The sequence below is a fragment of the Elaeis guineensis genome, chromosome 3 (assembly GCF_000442705.2).
Source record: "Elaeis guineensis isolate ETL-2024a chromosome 3, EG11, whole genome shotgun sequence".
Taxonomy (NCBI): domain Eukaryota; kingdom Viridiplantae; phylum Streptophyta; class Magnoliopsida; order Arecales; family Arecaceae; genus Elaeis; species Elaeis guineensis.
Window position 1 is genome coordinate 111287900 of NC_025995.2, and position 26399 is coordinate 111314298.

The 26399-nt window shown below is 42.4% G+C and overlaps 2 protein-coding genes across 11 annotated transcripts; both read right to left on the bottom strand.

Annotated features, from left to right (window-relative positions):
- Nucleotides 1-1380: 1380 nt before the first annotated feature.
- On the bottom strand, nt 1381-26184 carry LOC105040918 (soluble starch synthase 1, chloroplastic/amyloplastic). 7 transcript variants are annotated; one of them, XM_010917670.4, is made up of 15 exons: nt 25753-26183; nt 9882-10246; nt 8968-9045; nt 8758-8882; nt 7144-7225; nt 6872-7045; nt 6657-6738; nt 6470-6561; nt 6280-6342; nt 6109-6198; nt 3780-3904; nt 3596-3704; nt 3454-3509; nt 3244-3283; nt 1381-1962 (listed from the first exon to the last, which is right to left on the bottom strand). In XM_010917670.4, the coding sequence occupies exons 1-15, from the start codon at nt 25982-25984 to the stop codon at nt 1804-1806; spliced, it is 1872 nt and encodes a 623-aa protein (XP_010915972.1). In that variant the 5' UTR covers nt 25985-26183; the 3' UTR covers nt 1381-1803. The 7 variants fall into 7 exon arrangements, with proteins under 7 accessions (XP_010915972.1, XP_073110520.1, XP_073110519.1 ...); XM_073254419.1 differs by having other exon boundaries at nt 8968-9016; nt 9882-10281; nt 25753-25921; XM_073254418.1 differs by having other exon boundaries at nt 8758-8877; nt 9882-10281; nt 25753-25921.
- On the bottom strand, nt 10345-25746 carry LOC140856595 (uncharacterized). Of its 4 annotated transcripts, none has more exons than XR_012139980.1 (4): nt 23754-25746; nt 21313-23672; nt 20981-21228; nt 10345-20636 (listed from the first exon to the last, which is right to left on the bottom strand). XR_012139980.1 is itself a non-coding variant. In XM_073254420.1 (2 exons), exons 1-2 carry the CDS (start codon nt 23937-23939, stop codon nt 23250-23252), a joined length of 609 nt encoding a protein of 202 aa, XP_073110521.1. In that variant the 5' UTR covers nt 23940-25746; the 3' UTR covers nt 21235-23249. The 4 variants fall into 4 exon arrangements, 1 of the variants encoding a protein (XP_073110521.1); XR_012139979.1 differs by having other exon boundaries at nt 20741-21228; XR_012139978.1 differs by having other exon boundaries at nt 10345-21228.
- Nucleotides 26185-26399: the final 215 nt, after the last annotated feature.

The window sequence follows — 26399 nt, forward strand, 5'->3', positions numbered from 1 at the left end:
TGAAGTACTAAATACTAATATAATATTATATTAATATTATCTTAATATTTATATAAATATAATATTAATATTTATTATATTTTAATATTATTTTAATATTTTTATTAATACTAATATAATATTTATATTTATATAATCTTATATTTATATCTATATTAATAAATTTATTATATTAAAATATTCATATTATATTAATATAATATTAATATATTAGTATTATATTAACACAATAAATTATTATGATCTAATGTTATATTATAATATATTAATATTATATTTATATCAATATAAATATAATATTTATATTTATATAAAGTTTATGAGTAAAAATGTATGGTTTTATATCTACTAAGGATATAATAAGTATTTTACATAATTTTTTCAAAAAAAATAAATGCTCGTTCAAATATAAGCTACTTTATAATAAGTTACCTTCTCTTGATCAATCAAACGTATCAAGATCCTACTCTCAGAAAGTAACTTTTTGAAAAGTTACTTTTAAAAAAAAAAAAAATTTCATAAACCAAACAAATTCTTTAAGATTATATACTACGAAAAGTTCGAATAGCTCGTCACACATAAGAAATTACTTATTATTTTTTTATCCACATTCCCTTAAGTTTTTATTAGTTATTCACTCGATAACTGCAACCAACAAATCTTGAGACCATAGTTGAGTTTACAACCAAAGCTAATCCAGCTAGATCCCACTTCATGGCTTCAGGGCTGTAGACTACAGAACCATAAACAATTCACTCATTTGGCAAGTTTGGTCAAGTGCAAGTTCCAATGTCGAAGGTTATGCAGGTCTTCTCTTTTTTTTTTTTTTTTTACTACATTTTAGGTCATTTTGCACTAGGGTTGGGTGTAACTCGATGAGACCGACTGCCAAATATCCTGCAATTCTAATAACCGGTCCCACAAGCTTGAAATTCTAGTATAAATCTAAACTGACCCCTTCAACCCCTAAAAGAAACGCCTTTTTCTCTTGTGAAAGCAAAACTGTCTTAGAAAAAGTTCATTTGCGATAGCTAACAGAAAATCAACAATATGCTTTGGATAAGAGCTGAGCAAGTAATCGAAACCGGAAGAAATCCATTCAATCCAATCCAATAAACATCAGTTTCTATCGGTTGAAAGGTATAAATCGGATAGAATCAGATTGGAGTTTGTAAAAAATCGATTATTTACGATCATATTCGGTTTCTACATTTTTAATCTATATGAAACCGAATCCAACCGATTTAATATTTCATAAACTGTCATTTTGGAAAGGCGTCATTTAGACTTCAATACTTCATTTAGACTTCATTCTAAAGATTTAGATATTTTTTGCATTAAATTGATAAAAAAAAATAAATAAAATTAAGTGGATCAATATTGAACTTAAAATCAATATTGGATCAATATTGAAGTTCAAACCAACGCAATCCATCCGAATCCACTACAAACCGTTCAGAATAAAATATTATTTAACTCGATCATCAGGATACGCCCCCACTGGAAACCTACTGAACCGTTGCAGCAGCATGTCCTTGATCAAATTATGAAGTTAATTTGTGCAGGTCCCAACTGAAGATGATTATCTCTTAAACCAATAGAAAAATAAATTATCAGTGCAAAGTTATTAAGAATAAGGAATGACCCTTTTAAGAAGAAACCTTCCTAAACTTCTAATATCACCTTCTGGTCATAACTATTGAATTAGAAAATATTAAAAAACACTAAATGAATAAAACAGGTTGGTTGATGAGGAGCCACCGAACATAACCGGTATAGACAGCAGGAAGAAACGGAGCTTGTTTATCCAACATAAGGAGGGTCCATAAAAGCCCATTCAAAGATCTGCTCATACTGGGCAGCAGCACTGTCCCATGTGAAGTCTCTCGACATTCCACGCTTCATCAGCCCCTCCCATGAAGACCTGTGCTCTCTAAAAGTCTGAATTGCAAACCTCAGTGCCTGCCAGTAATCACCACAACATATATAATCCTACCATTCAAGCATGTATCATCTATTTTCTCCCACAAAAATGCGTGCATCATCTGCCGCTACAAGTAGATACCATCCATTCCAGACTGATGCAGTGGTGCAAAAGGTGAATTCCTAGACAAGAAATTCTTTAAATGGCTGAAATACGATGAAGTTCCCTGGACTTCTCTACTAGCATGCTTCTAAGCAGATGCCACCCAGTGGAAGGATTTAAAGAATTCCAAGAAAGCGACTAAAGTTTATTTTTCTCTTGTCTTGTTTTAAGTTTGCTAAATTCTCAACTGCAGTTCAAATGTAAAGGACAAGTCACTGTGAAAATAAACACCATGCTATGTATCTGGATGGGTGTTGGAACCATGTGCTGGCTTACTCTATAGTCCACTTCATAGGGAAATTAATGAAGTTTGACAGTCCATTAACTATGATGATGACACTGAAAGGTAGAGCGCAAAAGATACCTATCAAGGAATCTGGAAGCATGGATGCAGGCTTACCCTGTTCCATGAGGACCTTCATCTAGTTGGTTCCAAAGAGTAACGACCAATCGCATATCTTCTCCTTCCCCATAACCATAACCTCATAGCTGTCAAACTGCCTAGGCAACCTCAGGCGAGAAAATCGATCCATAGCTCAGGGCCACAGGCTATTGCCCAGGTGCTCAACCGATCACCAGACAACTTGGTAAAGCATTATTGTGCACAAAACATCCAATTATGACTGATATAGGCCCCTTGATTTGCATGGTAGGCAGATTATGTATGTAAGATGCATTATATTCAAGTTGTAAGGCCAGTCAAGTGGCAATAGCTTCATTCTGTGCTTGATGAGTTCCTTTATATTGATATTTCAAATAGAAATTCTCCAAGCATTTAGTTGATATTTTAACTCGAATTATTTTGGCCATTATTGCTGCGGTACTAGAGAAATTCCCCACACCCATTTATAGGTAGAGTGGTTTGATTAATTGTGTTACTACTCTAGCACGTCTACCAATAAAGTATCTTTTTTCTAAATACTGACAACCCTTTTTCTTGAGAAAGATGGTGAAGAAACCATCTAGTTTCATTTCAGAGGGATGATGATAGTAATAATTATTATGTATGACACAAACCCCATGATGTTTTTAATCTGCAGACTATGGTTAACATCTATCACTGAACTTCTATTCAAATTCTATGATGAAATGAGAACTGGTGCCAGTCTCCTGAATTTTAAAAAGATCTTTGGTGAATAATGAACAATTAAACTTACCCCCAACATACTGTCTTTTGATAATGGAAAAAAAGTCCACCTGTCAAAGTATCCAATAAACCTTCATGAATATACTGCAATTAGCGATCCCAGTGAACTTCTCATAAAACTTTGTAGAGAAGCAAACAAATTAATCTATCCATTTGCATCTTGATAACTCATAAAATGAAATAAAGTGAATCAACCAAAGTAGATGAAGAAAGTACATACCCCGTCCCCTGACCACTATCTTCTTTAGCAAATGGGTGGAAATTCTCCACCGTATCCTGTTGCATATATAACAAAAGCAAAAGTAAGACTGATACATCTTCATTAAAGATTAAGCCACAGGAATTTACTGCTAAGATCTCACTCTGAGGCCACCAGTGCAGTGGACGACTGGTACGGTTCCATATCTCATTGCATACAACTGATTAAGACCACATGGCTCGAATCTGGAGGGCATCAAGAATATGTCGCACCTGTACATGTTAAATGTTATATAAGCTACAAACCTCTAGATACATCTTGGACCCCAGGTTGAAAGATCTTTATACCCTGCAGTGATCCGGTGGGAAATAGGGACATTAAATCCAACCCATCCACGGAACTTTTCTCTGTAGGTAGACTCTGCAGATCTCATCCAATCTTCAGTATCTGGGTCCCCTGATCCAAGCATAATCTGAAACAGATTTGCATGGTTAAAAACAAAAGAGATGCCACGCATAATAACAGTTTAGCAATTACAATCAACTAAAAGCAGATACCTTTAGTCACACTTTGATTTACAATGTTTAAATCATAAAATTACACTGTAAGAAAATCATTCCTTCAGGTATAAATAACATGCAGATAGACATGTTGCCTGCAAGTTTTAACAGGAAAAAAGATCCTTCCTCTACTAGATATCAGGCAGCACATTCTCTTTGTCAATAAAATACCAGAATGGCTGCCCACCATCCAAAAGGGGAAAAGAAGCTAGACAGCACCAACTGGGAAAGATCTGGAAAAAAAAAATGTAGTTGATGAGGGTTCTTGTATGTCACTGAAGTCTCAGGTGCCCTCAAGTCTAGCTTGTAAAAATATTCATTCTATTCTTCTACACAAAAATGAAGACCCTTAAGGGAGATACTGCAAGCTTTTCCCACTTCACGAAGTCCACTCTTCCCAAGAGAACACAGATCAACGAAGCAACACCAAATGATACAGATATGCAAAGGCAAAGCATGATGGGCCATTCATCATCTTATTTGCTGATCAAGATCATCAAGAAATTTTATTCAAGGAAAATAAAAATTTGTGACTACCATTCCATTTAATCACAGCAAAGGATCATGTGTGACTATTTCAGATTTAAACATTCATTCATGGGAGTATTACACTTGACACATAACGTAGGTATATGTGCACAGCAGTTGGGAATGGATTTATGAGAGGAAGTTCGAAGAATCACAAAGGATTGGCTACTTAGACCTAGCACAATCTCATTGAGCTGGAATCATCATATAATATAGTGGGCAAGGATTTAAGGCTAGCAGCATGAAGCTGGCCTCTGATCCTGAAGCCTTGTGTTGGGATCCACAAGTAGGAAAAAACAATATATTTGACCCACTGTATTCCTATCTTTTTTTTCTTTGCATGTCCTGTGCCTCTTTTTTTTTGAAAAAACAGGTATATGATCGAGCAGGGAAGAATACAAAGGACTGGACTCTCTCAGATGCTAGAAATTTCTCTCTTCTATTTTTGCCTTAGACATCACGCCTAAAAATTAGAATAAAAAACATCATTTTCAAAATAATAGGAAAATATTATATTTATCATTTTACAATAACCGGGCTCTCTTCTAGGGGCTGGGTATCCAATCCATTTTTCTATAATGTCGATTCAACCAAACAAACAATATCTAAGCAACAAGATTTGTTGACATCAAATATGCACTGGCAGCATAGAATGGTATTGTACAATATCCCCCGCTAGAACATCATATTTGTATTGTTGAATGTACCATGTTCGAACATATTTGGATACATATGTAAGGGAAACCAGCTCAAGCAATAAATAAGGCAGTATGTGTATAATTTACAGGTACACCACCTTTTCTACACTATTAGTGATCCACACTAAGTTTCTGTTTACCATGTATACCATTAAACAATTCCTGATATCTCCATGGTCCATCAGTATGACAGGATAGTTACATCCATCTCTGGGGTTTGCAGAGATACATATCCATGCTCCTCATGCAGTAGAATGCTGGATTTGGACATTGATCACCATAACTACGCCTCAATGATCATAATTAATCTCACATGATCTCATTTTCCATTGCAAGGACCACACTCATGAGTGATTGTGAGCCTGCAGTCAATGCTCTATAGTGAATTGCATTGAGTTTCCACTTACAAGAATATAGAAATCTGAAGACTAAACAATTATTAATTACTTAATAGTTTTAGAAACTAAATTTAAACATAGTTTTTCAAGTGGCAGAATCTGAGTATTGCCATATAGAATGAAATCTGTATAATAAAGCCATCATGAATGAAAAATATAGATTTTGAGTGGATTGTAGTTTTATAGTTTATGTGCTCTCCTCCTGCTAAGAAGGTGTTGCAACACTTTTCGGCTACTTTTACTTCTATATGATGAGTGAATGAGGTTATCTGGTTGTTCCAATTGTAACAATCATGTTACTTCATTCTGTCGATCAGTAGTCAATACTGAATGATCAGAAATTTATAGCAAGGCAAAAAAAAAATCAGTAAAAAGCGGATCTTTAAACATTATCTTACAAGCTTGGGAGCAATGCTGCTTTCAGTGTATGACGTATGATGCTACCTACTTGAGATTTATTCAAACACAAGATAAAAGAAAGAATCAACTTACGAACTGGATGTCGTCTTGCAGAAGCTCAGGCAGGGCTAACCTAATTAGATCAGTGCCCTTTTGGTAGTCCAATCTTCCAATGAATCCAACCTATCAATGCCATCCAAATTAGAATGAAAAAAAACAAACCCTGATTAAAGGATTGACGATTAGCTGAGATCAATTTCAAACCAGTGGGCAGTCAGGCCTAATGGCAAGTCCTAATTCCTTCTGTAATGCTGCTTTGCATGGAGCCTGCCTAGGAATCACTTGACTTGTGAGATATAAATCTTGAGGCAAGTAATACAAGGAGAAAAGAAAGCAGTGAAGACTGGTTTTAATGAAAATTGTGGATTCCATATGTTAAACATTCAATAAACACCTTTCCAGAGAGATCATCGATTGAGTAATGAAATGGGATATATTTGTCTGAAGCAGGGTCCCAGTCATCAACATCAATACCATTTGTGATTCCTGTAAGCAACAAAAATTTCAAGTTGTTTAGATCTTCATCATTAGTCAGAAGGCTTACTGGAGCACAGCCCAGAAGTTCTAACAAATGATATTACCATTCAGTACACTCTTTCGACTACTAAGAAGCTCATTGAGACCATGCCCACCTTCAACAGTTGTAATCTCCCAAGAGTAACCCTGTCAATGAATTCAATTCAATAACATGCAAAAGAATGTTTTAGTTTCACTACTTCTTGTACTCCTTTTGCTCCCTTAAAAAATGTCAGGGGAAAAACCTAAAAGCTGCTAAACAGAATATGCAGCAAATGACCTGACTAACTGTCACTATCCGATCAGCTGTCACAATTGCACCCTTCAGAATATTGACAGCCTCACCCTTGTCGAGTGCATGTGTCCTTGCCCATGGGGGAAACACCCACTCTAGAGCTCCATACCACTCAGGAGGCAATCCCAGGTTCTGATATGTGGTTGCTGCTTCCACCCCCTTAAAGGAATAAAGTATAAATAGAATTAAGATTGAGATTTTGAGACAAATAACAGCAAAAATGGATGCATGTCATAAAAAATGCAGACAAAGTATACCTGATGTGCCAAGTTATGTATGACAAGAATGCTCCTTGCATCTTTATAAACACCATGCGGACGGTATTTTGCCCCTAGAAGGCTAAATAAAAAAATTCATATAGTAAGAAAAAACAAATTCAACCAATTTTTGTTAACAGGTGAAGCTAGTTATTTTAAATAACACAGTAAATATTATCTACAAAGAGATGGCAGACTGACAGCATTATACCAAACAAAAGCACAAGCATGTCCATTCATAATGTCAATTTTAAAAAAAATGATGTATAGATCAGCATTTGTTTTAAACAGCTCATCATATAAGCTCTCTTTTAGTTGATATTTCCAGCTCTCTAGAAGGTTTACTGCACATTTCTAGGTAATTTGGTCATTCTAGGTATATAAGAAGTTCCGACAACTTGATGCATCAGCAAAGATAATTTAATTACTTTCTTGTAGAGGAAAGTTGAAAGTCTTTTACACCTAATGGATCCCCAGTTATCTAGTTTCTCAATCATAAATGATCTGATTTATAATCATTGGTGCCAGAATTTTGTATCTACCTACTCAATCTTAGAGTTGTATATATTATAGATCACAATCATTCCTTGAAACTTGAATAGGGTAAGCAATGTAACAGTAACCAAATCATGAACTTTAGTTAATCAATCAAGAAACACAACACTTGAAGAAACAGTCTCTCACACATCATTTTTCAAAGTCATCTCCATCTTTGCTCGAGTACAAACCCGACCTCTGCTTGCCCACAACTGATCTTGTTGAGGTAGTGAGGTGTCTACTAGTCATCAATGTCAGCATATATCAAAATATACACAATTACACATCATTACTATGCTGACCATGATTTATTTTTCATTCCTTGCATGAGTTTGTAAGTAAGTACAGACTTTATATATACTAGCAATGAACTTTTACAAATGCACACGAGCAAGATGGATTTGAGATATCAAGATTATTTTTTTAATTCACAAAAGATAATAAATGCACTAATAAAAAGGGGAAAGAGAGTGAGAAAAGTGGTGCATTTTGCAAAGAATCATAATGCAAAATGTCCTTAAACATGAACAGTTGAGAGCCCATTAGGTTGGGCATCCATTGGATCTTTGCATATATAATAGTAGCAACTAAGCCTCTACGTGTCTCATTCCTGGGGATATGAGTTCTTGCAATTGCACATATGGTTGGGACATTTCTCTAGCAGAATATCATGTTTCACTACAAACACTTGCTTGTTGGGTTTCAGTGGTGAATAAAGTGAGCACAGTCAGCAGATTGATTGGAAGACCACTCACACAAATCTCCTATAAATAATCTGCACTAAGTAGAGGATCTGAGGATAAGAATAAGTGAGCCCATGTGGCTATCTTTGGCTTTAACATCTGCTAGGGTATACAGTTCCAACTCCAGACCAAATCAATGCCTCCAAAAATCAACTGAACAAATGAGAATATTTTGAACGACCTCAAGCTATTATTATATAATTTAAAACCTCAGATGTGCCAACAAACAGTGATCTAATTATGAAGCATGTGTCATTGGCATGTACAAATAAAAATAACCAAGACAGATGGATTAGATAGACCAAACGTAGGAGTGCAGAGGATGACAGCATACACCGGAACAAGGCTTGCATGCCAATCATTGACAAGGAATAAGCAATTCTGGCCATACATGTAACCTCCCAATGTAAGTACTAATGGAGCCTCACATGCTGCGTAGCAAAGCAATGTATACCTAAACTGCAAAATGGAACTTGTTCATTGACATGAAGAAAAGCCTGTTTTTCACTGTTTGATTGTAATCTATTGGATAAGTTATACTGACCTGATTGTCACCAAAAGCTCCATATCTGTCACCATACGGGTTTCCAGCTCTATGATAACAAAAATGATCAACAAACACCTAGTCACAAAAGATAAACAAGAAAAATTTCCAGTAGTAGATGATTGATCAGCACTTATAATGAAGCTGAGGTTACTGTCCAATATGAAAGAATACAATGATTTCTCGAGAACTATTGTGCATAAATATATAAAAAAATTTAAAACGCCCAAAAATGATAAAAGCATAAATGCATATATATATATATAGGAAAAGAAAGAGAGGAGAACGGAGAAACTATACACAGACATACACACACACAGAGAGATATAGAGAGAAAGGAGAGGGAGGGAGGGGGGGGGGAGAGAGAGTGATATGACATATCAAAGCAGCATTTACCTAATTATACATCATAATACCATTAATGATGTACTATGCACATTAGAACTATCAAGACTAATGGTAACAAACTATTAAATGAAAGAATTAGGCTTAACTGTTCTGCTTATAAAAAAAACTGATTAAAAAACCAAAACCGGTTGCAAAGAAGGCTGCCTGAAGCTGAAAATTACTAGTGCAATGTGATGATATTCATATTAAACCTGAAAGCACACATACTTGCTAACGCACACCCATATGCACAGCAGTGAACACCCACAAACATAAAACAGTGAAGACAATCTCGTATGCCCATGAATTGATCCCAGAAAAGTCTCTTAAAAATGATTACCAGAAAAACCACTGGAAAATGAAAATTGCTATTAGGAAGTGATAATGTTATTCAAATTAGATATGCCAGCATAGATATCAACATAAACATACAAAAGAATCCACTCAATCCACATGCACTACAAAATAGTTACCATGGCAGATAGCAAGTTCATTAAAGAAAATGATCTACAAGGTAAAGTGAATACCCAATCAACGCCAGCCCTATATTCGTGAAAAAATGCGACTTCCTGCTCTCCACCAAAGCATGGGATTTTAATGCGTCTTCCAACATCAACTGCCTTAGCAAAATTTTTATCCGAATCCCCATTTAAATATCTTGGAGACACTACCATCACACGATGACCACGAGATGCAAGAGAAATAGGTAAGGAACCACAGACATCTCCTAGTCCTCCCGTCTTTGAGTAAGGTGCGGCTTCAGCAGTGACAAAAACAATATTATATGTTAATCTAGTTTCCAGTTGCTCCTCTTCTTTGGTGTCTTCAGCTTCTTCCTCTTCCTCTCTATTATCAATAACAGCAGTGCTAGAAACTGAGACTTCTGTGTCACCTTCATGTCAATTTGAGGAACTTCTGATCAGAAAACTTATCTCCAAGCATCAGACAGGAACATTCTGTCAGAAAGTCAGCATGGCTGCTATGCTAACAATTACATTAGAAAGATCCACTTGTGAAAAATCTCAAATTATAGTAGTATAAAGAAATGAGAGCACACAGTAAGATCAAGGAAAGTTGTAATATGCATCGCATTGCTGAAGCATTTCTTGGGGAATATTATAATCTAGCATCTAGAGCATCAGCATTTATCAAATTCAGTCATATGGACAGAAAACATGAATGCCCATAGAAATATCATACATCACCATGACAAGAAGAGAAGGTCACAGATATGATCTTAAGATAAAGATTTCGTCCAAGGCCAATTGGATATATTATTCAGAATTCCCTTTTTTTTACTTGAACAAATATTCTTTGGAATTCATTACATGGCATAGTCTCACACTGCAAGAATGCCAAGACAACATATTATGCAATTGCATGCGGTGATCATTTGCATCCAATCTAGCAATACGAAGCTGATCTACTTCTGCATCATTAAAAATGTTTAAGGAGTTGTTACGGTGGTCACCGCGACAGCCTCGGATCGACGGTTGCCATGAGCGCTCAAATCGGCACGGTGTCAACAACTACTTCAAATTGCCAAGCCACCAATCGTTACACAGAGTCGAGCTGTCTACCCCGAGTGGATCGACTCAGGCATAACCGACTCCCCTAATCTCACAGGAGCGATTGATGGCTGGATTATCTCGCCCACAATGGCATGTCCAACGGCCTTGCAATCTCGGGATTACACGATCTCACAGCTGTACAACCAGCTGTTCGACAGCCTTCTATATAAACCACCAGAGCCCTGAGGATTAGATAAGCCAATCAACCCTCTCAGAGAGCTCGTTGCTGCATCATTGTTCTCTGAGTCTAACTTGAGCGTCGGAGGATCCTCGCCGAAGCCACAACCTCCGATTTGGACTTGTTTTGCATGTCACTTTAGTGCCAGCATCCCTGCATGAGGCTCGTCGCTCTCTCTCCGACCTCGATCGATTCCAGCAGCAACAAATAGAGAAAAGGCCACATTCGCATCATGGCTCCTAGACGAACATCTTTCCGACTCTCCAATGCCGCCGCCTCCTGCCTGGTGATAGGCTAAGTCAATAACCAAGTGCAGCCAATGGCGTCGGAGGTTTCGTCACCGATCAAACCGGTCCAGCCAGCGCCAGTTACGACTGACCAGTTCAACTAGCTTTTCCAACAAGCTCAAAATCTGACGACCGTAATTTAGGAGGTCCAAACTTTTCTTGCGCCTCTTCAGATGGTGCCGCAACCTACTCAGGCTGCCCCTGCACCCTCCCCAACGGTGCAACCTGTAGTTTCCGTGGTGGCGCCCCTACAGAACTCAGTCTCGCAGCCATCATTTCAGTCAGAGCCACAGGCACCTCCTCGAAGTTCGAAGAGGAGGCCAACTCATCAGAGCCACCCTAGGGCCCAACTGGCCAGACGGCATCTCCTAGCCTGCGATCAGGATATGATTCAACCTCTGGTCGCCATTCTCCTCTGCATTTTGAAGCTTGCACCGTCCGAGATCTCGACATTGAAAAACGGTTCCAGGTGCTCGGCCAGCAACTAGACAAGAAGATAGAAAATACTCTCAACAATAATTCCTCGACGTTGCCTTACGAGGGGTTCGACAGCAAGCCACCCTTCATCCCGATGATCATGCAGGAGCCGCTCCCCCTATAATTTAAACTGACTCTGCCGGAGGTCTACAACGGGACCACCGATCCCATCGATCATCTGGAGATCTTTAAAGCGGCAATGCTCCTCCATGGAGCATCTGATGCCATCTTCTGTCGGACATTCCCTCCAACTCTTAAGGGGGCCGCCCGACAGTGGTATTCAAGCTTGAAGCCGGCCTCCATCCATTTTTTTGAAGACTTATGCCGATCCTTCATCGGCCATTTTGTTAGCAGCCAGCGACAACAAAGGCGATTTGATTACCTCCGCACCATCAAGCAAAAGGAGGGAGAGTCGATCCGTGCTTTTATGAATAAATTCAATACGGCGATCCTAGAGGTCCGCGACCTGGACCAGTTGACCATGATGGCTGCGATGATGGGTGGCCTACTGAAGAACGACTTGAAAAAATCGTCGACCAAAACCTACCCCCGAGATTTTTCGGATATGCTTGTCCATGCGGAGAAGTATGCTCGCACAGAGGAAGCCTTTGCTGATGATCCTCCTGCCAGTTCTGTTATGGTAGGATCGAATAAGGAGCACTCCCCAAAGTGAAGAGAGAAAATCCACCGGCGCTCTCGGTCCCCATTCCAAAGGCAGAAAAATGGGAGCCAAAACCATCAGTCTCGAAGTTCTCCTATAAGGGATAGACAGCCCTCACCTCCTAGGCATTAATAACTACACACCTTTGACTGTTCCTTGGAGTGAGGTGTTGATGCAGATACAGCCTGAGCTGCTTGAGCCTCAACAGATACAGACGAAATCGGAGCACCATCGTGACCTCAATAAGTATTGTTTTTACCATTGTAACTACGGTCATAATACTGAAGACTGCCATCAGCTTCATGACGAGATCGAGAGGCTCGTCAGAAGAGAAGGCTGAATCATTTTGTTTGGAGGGCGGCTCCTCAACATCGACCCCCAAGAGTTCAACAGTCACCTCTTTTGCCTCAACAACCACTCCCTCTGCCTCAGCCACAGCCGGCACCATTGCAACAGGCGAGACGACAGATGGGGGAATAGGAGGTGGAAGAAGAGCGACCCATCCATAGGGAGATTCACATGATCACTGGGGGTCATCTACATCGACAAAGCCCCTAGAGATGAAGCAGCCGAGGCTTGAGGGTGAGCAGGAGATGGAGGCTATCATCTTCACCGAGCGCGACGCAGGTCTCTTGTCCCCGCACAATGATGCGGTGGTTATAACAGTGAATATCACTAATTTTAATGTATGCCATATTTTTATTGATAATGGAAGTGCGGTAGATATCTTGTACTTTTCTATCTTCACCCAGATGAGGTTCACACCTGACCAACTGAGTAGATTCGACACCCCGATCCAGGATTTCTTCGGGAGCTTGGTAGTCCCAGAGGGAATGATCAAGTTGCCTCTCACCGTGGGCACTCAACCCCGGTGAACGGCAATTCAAGTTAACTTCTTAGTGGTTAAGCTCCTTTCAGCCTATAATGCAATTCTTGATCGTCAAAGCTTGTGGATTCTAAAAGCTGTCATGTCAAGCTATCATTTGATGGTGAAGTTTTCGGCCAGGCATGGAGTGGGGCAGATCCGAGGCAACCAAGCCATGGCATGAGAATGCTTTGCCGCTAAGCTCCGAGCAAAGGGCCAACCGGCCCAGGTGGAGGTCCAACCTAAGCTTCCGATAGGACTGGACGCCCGTGATGATCTGATTGAAGGACGTCCCCAACCGACCGAGGACCTCCTAAATGTCCCGCTGGAAAAGGAGAACCCAGGCCGAACTGTAAAGATCGGCTCATGCTTGGATGAGGTAACTAAAAGCCGGCTAATAGCTCTTTTGCAGGAGAATACGGATCTTTTCGCTTGGTCGGCGGCAGACATGCCTGACATTGATTCGGAGGTAATATCCCATCATCTGAGGGTGGACCCAACCCGTCGTCCGGTGAAGCAAAAGAAGCAGAGTTTTGCCCCAGAACACCAAAAGGCCAAGAAGGTAGACAAGCTGCTCAAAGCCAGTTTTATCAAGAAAATCATGTATCTAGATTGACTAGCTAATGTTGTGCTAGTCAGAAGGCAAACGAAAAGTGGCACATTTGCATCGACTTCATCGACCTCAACAAAGCTTGTCTCAAAAATAGCAACTCTTTGCCTCGAATTGATCAATTAGTGGATGCGACCTCCGGACATGAGCTCCTCAGCTTCATGGACTCTTTCGTCGGCTATAATCAAATCCGGATAGCACCTGAAGATGAGAAGAAAACAGTCTGTATCACTGACCGTGGATTTTATTGTTACAGGATGATGCTCTTCGGCTTAAAAAATGCAGGGGCCACCTATCAGCAGTTAGTGGACAAAATCTTCAAGGATCAGCTCGACCGCAATATGGAGGCATATGTTGATGATATGTTCATCAAGAGTCGGACTGCTCCGGATCATATTGCGGACCTCCAGGAGATCTTTGATACTCTCCGTCAGTTTTGGATAAAGCTGAATCCGATGAAGTATGCTTTTGGAGTCACCGCCGACAAATTCCTTAGATTCATGATCTCTCGGAGGGGCATCGAAGCGAATCCTGAGAAGATCAAGGCAATTCTTGAGATGGAGCCACTAAGGACCATAGGGGAGGTACAATGCCTCATTGATAAAATGGCCTCACTCAATCGCTTTGTCTCCAGGTCAACCGAAAAGTGTCTCCCCTTCTTTAAAATCCTTAGATAGCCAAAAGACTTTCAGTGGACCACCGAGTGCCAGAAGGCATTTGAAGAATTAAAGCAGTGCCTCAGCTCCCCACCGTTGCTCTTGAAGCCTTAGCTTGATGAGGGATTATTTCTCTATATCGCCATCTCCCTTATCGTAGTCGGCTCAGTCCTGGTTCAGGAAGAAGGATGAGTGCAAAGACTTGTGTACTACACCAGCGAGATCTTTCATGATGCAGAAATCAGATATTCTAAATTTGAGAAGCTAATTTTTACACTGATCCTCACGGCAAAAAAGTTGCGACCTTATTTTCAGGCTCATATGGTGGTGCTACTTACTGATCAGTCAATTAAAGCTGTTCTCCATCGTCCAGATACCTCGGGATGGATTGCAAAATGGTCTTTAGAACTCGTCGAGCTAGACATGCAGTACCATCTACGGCCTGCCATCAAGACCCAGGTGCTGGCAAATTTCATCCTCGAATGCACCATTCCAAATGGGGAGGACTCGAAGGTTGCAGAGAGTTCGAAACAAGGGGAGAACCCAGGGTCTGGCGAAAGCTCAAGAGGCAAAGAGGTAGACATCGGATCTGACCCAAAGGAGCTCCAGACACTGCACGTTGGTGGTTCATCAAGTGCGATGAAGGTAGGGACTGGACTCATTCTTACCAGTCCTGAAAGAGAGGTGGTGGGCTACGCCTTACATTTTGACTTTTCCACCACTAATAATGAGGCGGAGTATGAAGCTTGCTTTCTGGCCATCGAATGGCAAGAAAAGCAGGGGCCCAGCATCTGAAGATTTTTAGGACTCTCAGTTGGTGGTTGGCCATATCAAGGGTGGCTATGAAGTTCGAGAGGAGAACATAAAAAAAATCTTCAAAAGATAAAGGACTTAACATCGATCATTTTGAGCTTTGACATTCAGCAGGTTCTCAGAGTGGACAACGCCAAGGCAGATGCGCTATCAAAGCTGGCGGCTTTGCTGCCCACCAATTGGAAGTAGGGAACTTACTTCGAGGTACTAAAAATCTCGAGTCTTGAGGAGCCTCTCGCTATTCAACAAATTGATGAAGAGCCCTACTGGATCGACCCTCTACTCAAATATCTGAGGTCGAACGAGCTGTCATCTGATCACAGAGAAATTCAGAAAGTAAGAAAGCAAGCGGCCCATTACGTCCTCTATGATGACAAGCTGTACAGGCGATCCTTCTCTCTACCATTATTGAAATATTTGCATCCATCTGAGGTGGATTATGCACTATGGGAGGTCTATAAAGGCATCTGTGAAAGCCATTTGGGGGGTAAATCTCTCTCCTACAAGATTCTCTGTCAAGGATACTACTGGCCCACCATACAACAAGATGCAGGCAAGTTTGTCAGAAAGTGTGATCGCTGCCAAAGGATTTTTAATATCCAGCATCAGCCGGTGGCATCTTTGACTCCTATCAGCACCCCTTGATCGTTTGCCCAATAGGAGATGGATATTTTTGGTCCCTTTCCTCTTGCGTCAGATCAGCGCAAATTCCTTTTGGTGGCCATCGACTACTTTATAAAGTGGGTCAAAGTCGAGCCTCTGGCCCACAAACAGAAGCCAAAGTGAACGATTTCATTTGAAAATCTATAATCTACCGCTACGGTCTCTCTAGGGTATTGATCACAGACAATGGCAGACAATTCAGCGATACTCAACTCCATGAATCCTACAGAGAATATTAGATAGAACATCATTTTACTTCGATTGGCCACCCACAGGCAAATGGAGAAATAAAAGTGACCAACCGAACCATCTTGTAAGGCTTAAAGGCTAGGATCAACCGAATTGAGGGGTCATGGGTTGACAAGCTTTACCATGTGTTGTGGGCCTACTGGACCATCCAGAGGCTCCCAACTGGCGAGACCCCTTTTAACTTAGCATTCGAGATAAAAGTAGTCATCTCTATAGAGTTCGGACTTTCTTCCCTTAGAGTTGAGGAGTATAATAAAGATACCAACTCAGTATGGCTACGGACTAAGCTTGACTTAATTGAAGAAAGCAGAGAGCGCACCGCCATAAGAATGGCTGCCTACCATCAGAGAGTGGCCAAGTATTATAATTTTCAAGTTAAATTGAAGGAATTTCAAGCTCGCGATCTTGTGTTACGGTGGGCTGAGGTTTCACAGCCCACTGAGCAGGAGAAGCTATCATCCAACCAGGAAGGCCCTTATCAGGTGGATGAAGTGGTATGTCCTAAAACCTATAGGCTCAAACGGCTTGACAGAACGCTGATCTCCAAGCCATAAAATTCAACTAACCTCCATATGTACTATCAATGATGTTGTAATATCTTTTTATACGAATGAGTCTTTAGGTTTAATATTAGCACAGAGGAATCTCTCTCTAGTTAACTTCATAGGTTTCCTTAGCTGTGACTATGGTCAATTCATGGAGGACAATTCAAAAAACCTCCGTGACTCAGAGATGGGGCTAACTTACAAGACCCCTACAAAGCCCAAGTCGCACGAGAAGCGGAGGGAGACCCTAAGAGACCTCCAGAGGGTTAACTGACCAGATCCTTAGAACACCACCGAGGAAGGCACAAGATGCCATAGACACGAGATGCCGCAAGCACACGCTGCCTCTCGCACGAAGACGAGAAGAACACAAGATGCCGTAGACACAAGATGCCACAAGCACATACTGCCTCTCATGAGGGCTAACTAGCCAAACCCTCAGAAGACTGCTGAGGAGGACACAAGATGCCTTAGGCACAAGATGCCGTAAGCACAAGATGTCGCAGGCACATGCTGCCTCTCGTACGAAGATGAGAAGAGCACAAGATGCTGTAAACACAAGATGTCGTAGGCACATGCTGCCTCTCGTGAGGGCTAACTAGCCAGACCGTCAGAACACAGCTGAGGAGAGCACAAGACGCCGTAGGCATAAGATGCAGCAAGCACGCGCTGTCTCTCACATGAAGACGAGAAGAACACAAGATACCGTAGGCACACGCTGCCTCTCATGAGGGCTAACTAGCCAGACCCTCAGAACACCATCGAGGAGGGCACAAGATGCCCTAGGCACGAGATGCCGCAGGCACACTCTGCCTCTCACGCGAAGATGAGAAGAGCACAAGATATCGCAGACACACACTGCCTCTTGTGAGGACTAACTAGCCAGACCCTCAGAAGACCGTCGAGAAGGGTACAAGATACCATAGGCATAAGATGCCACAGGCACACGTTGCCTCTCGGGCGAAGACGAGAAGAGCACAAGATGCCGTAGACACACGCTGCCTCTCATAAGGGCTAACTAGTCAGACCCTTAGAACACTGTTGAGGGTACAAGATGCCGTAGGCATGAGATGCCGCAAGCACACGCTATCTCTCATACGAAGATGAGAAGAGCACAAGATGCCGTAGGCACAAGATGCCGCAGGCACATGCTGCCTCTCATGAGGGCTAACTAGCCAGACCCTCAGAACACCATCGAAGAGGGCACAAGATGCCATAGGCACAACATACCACAGGCACACGCTGCCTCTCATGCAAAGACAAGAAGAGCACAAGATGTCGTAGGCACAATATACTGCAGGCACACGCTACCTCTCGTGAGAGCTAACTAGCCAGACCCTCAGAAGACTGTCGAGGAGGGCACAAGATGCCATAGGCACAAGATGCCGCAGGCACACGCTACCTCTCATGAGGGTTAACTAGCCAGACCCTCAGAACACAGTCAAGGGCACAAGATGTTGTAGGCACAAGATGCCGCAGGCACACGCTGCCTCTCGTGTGAAGACGATAAGAGCACAAGATGTCGTACGCACAAGATGCCGCAGGCACACGTTACCTCTTGTGAGGGCTAACTAGCCAGACCCTCAGAACACCATCGAAGAGGACACAAGATGCTGCAGGAACATGCTGCTTCTCGGATCAAGATGAGCTGAGTCTGCCACTCATAAGACGAGCAAGGCATAGACCGCTTCTCATGATCCGAGCTGAAGACGAGTAGCTACATGCAATAAACAAAGCACCAGTTGCCTTTCAAGCAAAATGGTCTTTGCTTTCTTCAATTATTCTTGATTAGCCCTAGCACAAAATGACTCGCTGGTTGGTTCGAGACACCACCTAGTCAAGACTCCTAGATTGGAGCGAGCTTAAATTCTTAAGTCCAAAACCACATGCGACTAAAGTAATCCTAGGCTCCGAAAGTCGGAGCTAGCCTTTGTACGATAAATCAGAGACATAAATAGAAATACGAGACACAAGCATGACGGAAGCAAGATAATTTTTATTATTTCAAATAGTTACAAAGGGTAGATGCCTTAAGTGCCACTTTACAAAAAAAAATGAAGAAAAGATTTCTTTTACATGGCGTTCTCAGCACCATATTACACACAAAGAAAAGATTCTGCCAGTCTAAAAGATTATGTCGGTCCAGAAGATTATATCGGTCCAGAAGATCATGCCGATCCAAGAGCAGATCTCCGCTAGCCGGCAAATCTAGTCTAGAGCTCTCATCATCATAGGCGACAGCAATGATCAGGTGGCAAACACTCTCCTCGCCCAACTCAAGGATGAGGAGGCTCAGTCCTCATTTGACGAGGAAGCCTCCTCGTCGCTATTCCCGAGTTGAAAAGAGTGGAGCTCCAAATACGATATTATCTGCAGCAGACGGAGCTTACAATTCTCGAAACCATCAATGAATCTGTTGGTGGCAATATCAATGATGTCCCTCCTAAACTCCACAGAATCCTGGTACTCCTAAATGCAGCGAGCCCGAACCTCCAGAGGAATCTCCTCGAACTGGGAGGTACGATGAACCCTGGGCCTTGATAGGGACCGTAAGGTGGAAGGTGTCCAACGAGAGGAAGACGGACCTGCGCTCCTGGCTCTCACCCTTCTCTAGGCTTCTCTTATAAAGGCCCATCTTTCCTTTACCCTAGCATTCACCCATGGCAAAGGGGGATGCAAAAGGGAGTGCGGAGGCGATGCCATCATGGCAGAAGAGGGGAGTTTCTGCGAAGAAAGAAGATGGAAGATTGAGTTTTTCTGTCCAATTAGCCTCTATTTATAAACACCAATGTCTGCATCAATCGCCAATCAACGACTGAAAGGGGCATGGCTATCCATCAGGCAATTAATGACATACCTTCTCATTATCAAAAATAAATTCCGATGACGCTTCGCAGACCGAGACATAGAAATGTGGCATGTTCCTACATGTCCTATGCTCTCTCCCAAGCATAACCTTATCAGAAAAGTTAGGGCCGTCATTCCCTATAATCACCCGCATTAAAAGAACAAAATGAAGTTATCGCTCGACTACTCATCTCAGAGCAGTATTATAATTAATTGTTACAAAGTGGCATTAACAAATAATCACCTCGGATCAACATGCGCAAGTGAAAAAGATAAGGTATGATTAAGACATTTTATTTATTCCTCTTAAATTTTTACAATGACCATGAACAGTCATTCTACAAAAGAAAAGAAAAACAAGAAGGCTATAAGACAGCGCCTGGAGCTGGGGCACCTATCACAGAGACATCCGCTGTGGTGGAATCCCAGATTTCATCTAAAAAGTTCAAGTCCAATTCCGGATGCTTAGCAGTGACCCTATCCCAGATTGACTGCTTCCCAGCATCGTAGGCATCAGCAAAATATTTGACTTTCTCATCCTCATACTCCTCGAAGGTTCGAAAGTCTTCAACAGACTTGGAAGCAGCCTCCGCTGCCTTCTTCTCTGCCACCTCCAGTTGGACCTCGAGCTCTTTTATTCTCTCCAATAATCAAGAGTTCTCGTCGACAGCTCCTCTTAATGCGGCCTCAGCATCCTCGACTCTCCTATCGACAGTATGAGCTCTCATGGAGGCCTCTCCAGCTTCTCTTTCAACCTTCTCCTTTGCACCTTTAAGCATCCCGACCTCGAGCTCGAACTTCTTCTTTTCTTTCGTGAGCTCATGGGAACTCTCTATGTATCCATTCAAATAATGGGTGAGCTGATAAAAAAAAAAATGACCCTTGTGAATAAACATTAGGCATATATACAAAATGAATAAAATTGCAGGAGGGAACATATCCGGATAAGATAGTTCACAGCTACTTTTCTCATCTCTTTTCGAGGGACATTTAGCGACTCGTTTGCATCAGCAGGAAGAAGCATCCCGGAGAGTAACTCACTCGCCAACCTGGGATCCCTCAAAGTTGAAGCCTCGAGCCTCAGAGTGGCCGGAGCGGCTCCTGATGCACTGACCGCCTCAACTGTCACCTCATCTGAGGGGGGACCAACAATGGGAGATACTGGTTGAGCCGGCAAACTTGGAGCAGGCAAACTCAGAATTACCTCCTCAAAATCTTAATCTGTCGGGTCCTCTCAATTGCCCACAGTAGCCAAAGCAACAGGCAAGCCACCATGCACCCGCACGATTTCAAAGTCGTCGGCAAGAGAAGGCCCAGAGTCTTCTGACTCCAAAGATGGCTGCATAGGACTCCCAACTCTGACACGAGTACTCCATCCACCCGTGGGCTCGGCTATCCTTTTTCGTAGGGCCTTCTTTTTCAATGAACTCAAGCTCGTCCCAGCAACCACCTCTGCAACCGAGACAATCAGATTATCAGGATAGGAGTAATGAAAATCAAAATAATTCAAGTCATAAGTAGCCGACTTTCATATACCTTGAGAAGCGGCTTGGCTGATGCCAACGTTAAATAATGTATGGGCTGACAACATCTCCTTTAGATCTGGAACCTTGAAGCCATGCAGAATTGCTAAATCCTACTTCAAGCAACCATTCGTTGGAGGTTCCTTTAGCACGGACTCTTGAGGTTTGCCCCAGGCGATGAAGCCCCAATCTTCACCTAATGTCTGAGAAACGATGATGAGCCATAGTTTCCAACTATGGACAGTAGAAGGCACACTCGAAAACTATAAATGAAAGCCATCTTTCTTCTTTTGAGGCATCACGTACCACCACCCATGCGAGTCTGGATGCCATCTACGGCTGAAAAAGAGGCGAAAGAATGTAACACTGGGATCGATCCCAACCAAGACATACTGCGACGAAGCCATAGATGTGCCGCTAAGAGTTCGGCATAATCGTGCATGGCGATGTCTCGGAGAACTGAAGAAATGCCATAAAGAAGGGGTGGAAAGGAAGCCGCAATCCTGCTCGAAAATACTCCTCATAAAAGCTCATCCGTCCCAAAGGTGGTTAGCAGACTTGATCGTCCAGACCCGAAACTTCTAGCTGGAACTCCGGAGGGATCTGGTACTGTCCATGAAGTGCTACTATGTCCCTCTCAGATAGCTTGGATCAAAATCCTAATGGTGCGAAGGCAGAGTCTCTGAAGGCCATTTCTCTTAAAGCACAAAGGATGGTGGAAGAAAGAAGCACATACGCCAAAAGAGGAGAAAAACAATCTGAAACTTTTGTCTGGAGCTTTAAATAATTTTTGAACCAGCGAAACATCCAAGGGTTGTCTCCCATCAGCGCATTAATTGCAGGAGACATGAATCGGCGAAAAGCAAACACACGCACAACGTGTGGCAACCACTGGCGGATATAAATTCTGCCGCCGATTTAGTAGTTAAAGCCAGTGGCAGGCAAATCATGCTTTATGCCACTTTCGAAGGGATGCACAGAGATGTGCGCCAATACCTCCCCATGCAGAAACGATTGGAATTTCCATCTTCTCGAAAGCCGTACGACAGGTATGAGACATCTGGCCTGGATCAAAATTTGAATTATAATTTACTGCATTTTATGATTTGAACTAAATCTAATCTAGCTCGAATTTCAGCTCGAATTATGGCTCGGCCCGTGCACTCACTTAAATTACAATGCTAATTAAGTTTTATGATTTCAAGTTATAACTAGGTACCTAATATATACTGACACTCGATCAGTATTCCTCAGCGCATGATCTGTATCCATCCATATATGGAACCAAAATCAAATGCATTTATATATTGTTATAAAAATTCTATTACAAGACTAGAAAGTCTAGATTATAAAAAGAAAAGGAGAAAAAAACGTATATCACTACTTAGAAGCATCACCAAAGCAGCTATCTACGAAGCAATCTTCCTCAGCACAGACATCCCCCTTGGTCTGAATGGCTGCGTCAATGTTACTCATCTCGGTAGGGAAGTGGGATGCCCTTGCAAATCTCTCCACACTATCTGCTGCCACAGCCAACAAGCTCTCATTCAGACAGTCGGTCTGCAGGGACTCGATAGGGTTTGAGGGAAAATGCATCCGGACGATGGTTCTACACTTCTCGAAGCCTGCGAAGAACGCCGTCTTGCAAGCTTGGATGATGATTTTGGCTCCATTCTTAGCCAACCGACCTTTTTTGTTTTCAGTATTTTTCAGTAAAAGCCCTTGCTCTATAAATTTGCCCCAGAAGAGTTTGTGATTTATCTTCCTCTCCTCCAACTTCTTTTTTAAATTCTCCACTTCTGATAGAGTCACTCGAGTTTCAACAGATAGTTTTGGAGATGCCTGGATCCCTTTAGAAGCAGAGCGCCCATCTCTCTGAGGTATTCTTTCTCCGCGGCTCATCCTTTTTGAAGTTCTGGCCCTCTTGGCTGGACCCTCGCTAGGACTCCTTCAAGAATGAATTTTGAGGAGGGAAAGATCTTGACGTCTTCTTTTCCCGAGTGACCTCCTCAGCTGCTCCAAATCATTACGGATCCGGTGGCAGTCTCCCTCGACCTCTAACCTCTGTCTCTCGAGACTTTCTATCTGTCTCTCAAGATCCTCGACCCTCCTTTCGGCTCTAGACCTCTGCCTCTCGAGAGCTTCAATCCACTTTTTAGTCTGCCTTAATTTCTCATCTCGACGATCAATCATCTCTCGAGCTTCGTAGAGGGCCTCTTCAGAAGAATCGAGCTCTTTCGTCAGCTTGCCATTCTTGTTTTCCATTTGCTCCAGTTGATATTTTAGTAAATCAACTTCTTCCCTTGCCGTCGTAAGTTTCAAGGATGGATCATCAGGGGTGGAGCCAACAAAATTAGAGAGGAAATGTCCCACCTGTGCAAAATTTTATGAATAAGTATCAAAAGCATTGCAGGTGGCGGAAGATTGAAAAATGAGTGTTTGGAGATCTTTTACCTGAATTAGAGATCTAAAGGCGCTCAACATTTGTTGTTGCGCTCCTCGTCCATCCAAAGACTGCCCTTCAAACGGAGGAAGAAAGTCCCTCAGGAGTTTTGCCATAACTTGGAGATCCTCTATCACTGAGGGAGCAGAAGACGCCAACTGCGAGGGACCTTTATAAAGGATAGCATAGGGATACATTGGGCACCCATCATCGGCTCTCGAGACTCATCAATCTCCGTGCCTACTTCCGGCATCCCTTCAAGAAGATCGATCGTGCCCTCCGCTCGTCTTTCCCCCACCAAAGCTCCTAATGGATGGTTGCGCTCGCATCCTCTCCTTGTGCTTGCTCCATCAATGTTTCTCTAATGAGGTCTCTTCGAGTGTGGCCACCGTGACCATCGGCAGAAGAATCGCAGGCTCGATGATCGGAGTGGGATTCTCATCTTTTTCATTTTGGGTTTCGATACAACGACCAAAACCTGGGTGTCACCCCTCACCAGAGCCGGTGGGCCAACGGACAGAACTCTGGCCGGCCTCCTACAGGCCGATATCAATTTAAGCTTTTTCACGCATTGGGGATCCATCTCGCCTCCAAAAATCGTAATAGACCAACAAGACAAATGAAGGTTACTATCTCCTTTCGATGCTCTTGAAGCGCAAATTTAAAGAGGAAAGAAACGAAAAGCCACCGCTGGATAATTAAATTCTCCAGAAAAAAAATTATTACCTGAATGGTCCCATCATTCACAGCCGTTCGCATCAATTGCGCTAAGTTGACGTTATCCATTTTAAATGCTGCAGGCAGGTGTCAATTCGAAGGCGCATACATCTCTTGATCCGAGGTATTTTTGAGATACTCCTTTCGTCTGACCTTCAGACTCAGCAGTAGGGGGTAGTATTACGATAGTCACTGCGAGAGCCTCGGATCTACGGTTGCCATGAGCGCTCGGATCAGCACGGTATCGAGAGCTACTTCAAATTGCCCAGCCACCAATCGTTACGTAAAGCCGAGCTGTCCACCCCGAGTGGATTGACTCAGGCGTAACTGACTCCTCCAATCTCGTGGGAGCGATTGAAGGCTGGATTATTTTATCCACAATGGTATGTCTAACGGCCCTGCAATTTCAGAATCGTACGATCTCACAGCTGTGCAACCAACTGTTCGACAGCCTTCTATATAAATCACCGGAGCCTCGAGGACTAGGTAAGCCAATCAACCCCTCTCAGAGAGTTTGTTGCTGCTTTATTGTTCTCTGAGTCTAATTTGAGCATCGGAGGGTCCTCGTCAAAGCCACAGTCTCCGATTTGGATTTATTTTGTAGGTCACTCCAACACTAGCATGAGCATGCCTGTGCGAGGCTCAGTCATTCTCTCTCCGACCTTGACTTATTCCAGCAGCAACAGGAGTCAAATTATTACCAACCTAAAACTCAAACATCTGTTCTCTTTTTTTTTTTTTTTTTGGCTTTTTGTTGGGGAAGGACGCAAAGCATGAGGGCAGGACAACGTTATAGTTATGTCAAACCGTGAAAAGAACATTTGCACAACATCTGTCCTACATGACACTTCTAGATCCTTCTTACAGGACGATATTCAGCCAATAGATTTTGAAACATGCTCCACTTCATTGTGTGCAAGAAGGCTTTGAAAGGTTGTCGTAAAGCTTGCATATAATTTCAAGAAAGGATTTCGTCCACATATTGTTCCAAGAACGATCACCCGGGACGATTGCGTGCGTCTGACTAAATAAATCTAGAAATTCTAGGCCGATTCGTGTTTCTTTGAATATCGTGGAAACAAATCGGATCAAAGTTCTTGCAAGAAATTAAAGAAAATTTTACGTCGCTACCAGAAAATCTCCCTTCAACCATCAAGAATCTCTGCGTTGGTAAAAAAGTCGTTTCTTTGAAAGAAAACCGTATGAAGAATCAAAAATTTGAAATAAAGCGAAGAGCAATCATCAAACAAGATCAATCCTTGAAAAAAAAAAAGGAAAAGAAAACAAGATTACCATCGGACTGCGTTTTCTCGTCCTCTGTTTCTGCGAGGGCGGGGACCGGCGGGTCCTCTTTGCTGCGCTCCGCCACGCACCGCCTCCTTGTGAACAGGGGCCCGCACGCCGGCCTTTTCCAGCAGGGCAATCCGACGGCCGTGGGCTGACATATGGACGGATCCAACGGCGAGGGCTTCGCGGAGCAGCGGGGAGCGACGGGGGAGGAGCACACGCGGAGAGCCGCATCCATTTCTGGGGACCAGAAAAGAGGAGAGAACTAACAAGGGAAAGAGAGGAATAGAGTGGTGAGCGAGAGGAGAAACGTGAACCGAGCGAAAAAGAATAAAGAGGGAGAGGAGTGAGGCTAAAAATTAAAGACTGGGAGTTGGAATATGGGAAGGGCTATGGTTTGGTTCGTTTGGGTTTCCATAGACGGCCTTGAGAGTTTCCCGGGGAGAGTCGGTTTTTTAAAAGAGAGATGTCGATGAGGCTAATGATTAGAAGCACCCAAAGAAGAAACTACGTGAAGAACCAACTAATCCTCGAAGAGTCGGTACTTCTGATATGGCCAAGGCCGTACGCGGGGTTCGGGTTGTATCTTTCGCGAGAAAGAAGGATTAATCTTCTTTTAAGATCCAACGGTTGACGTCACGACAGAAGGTGAA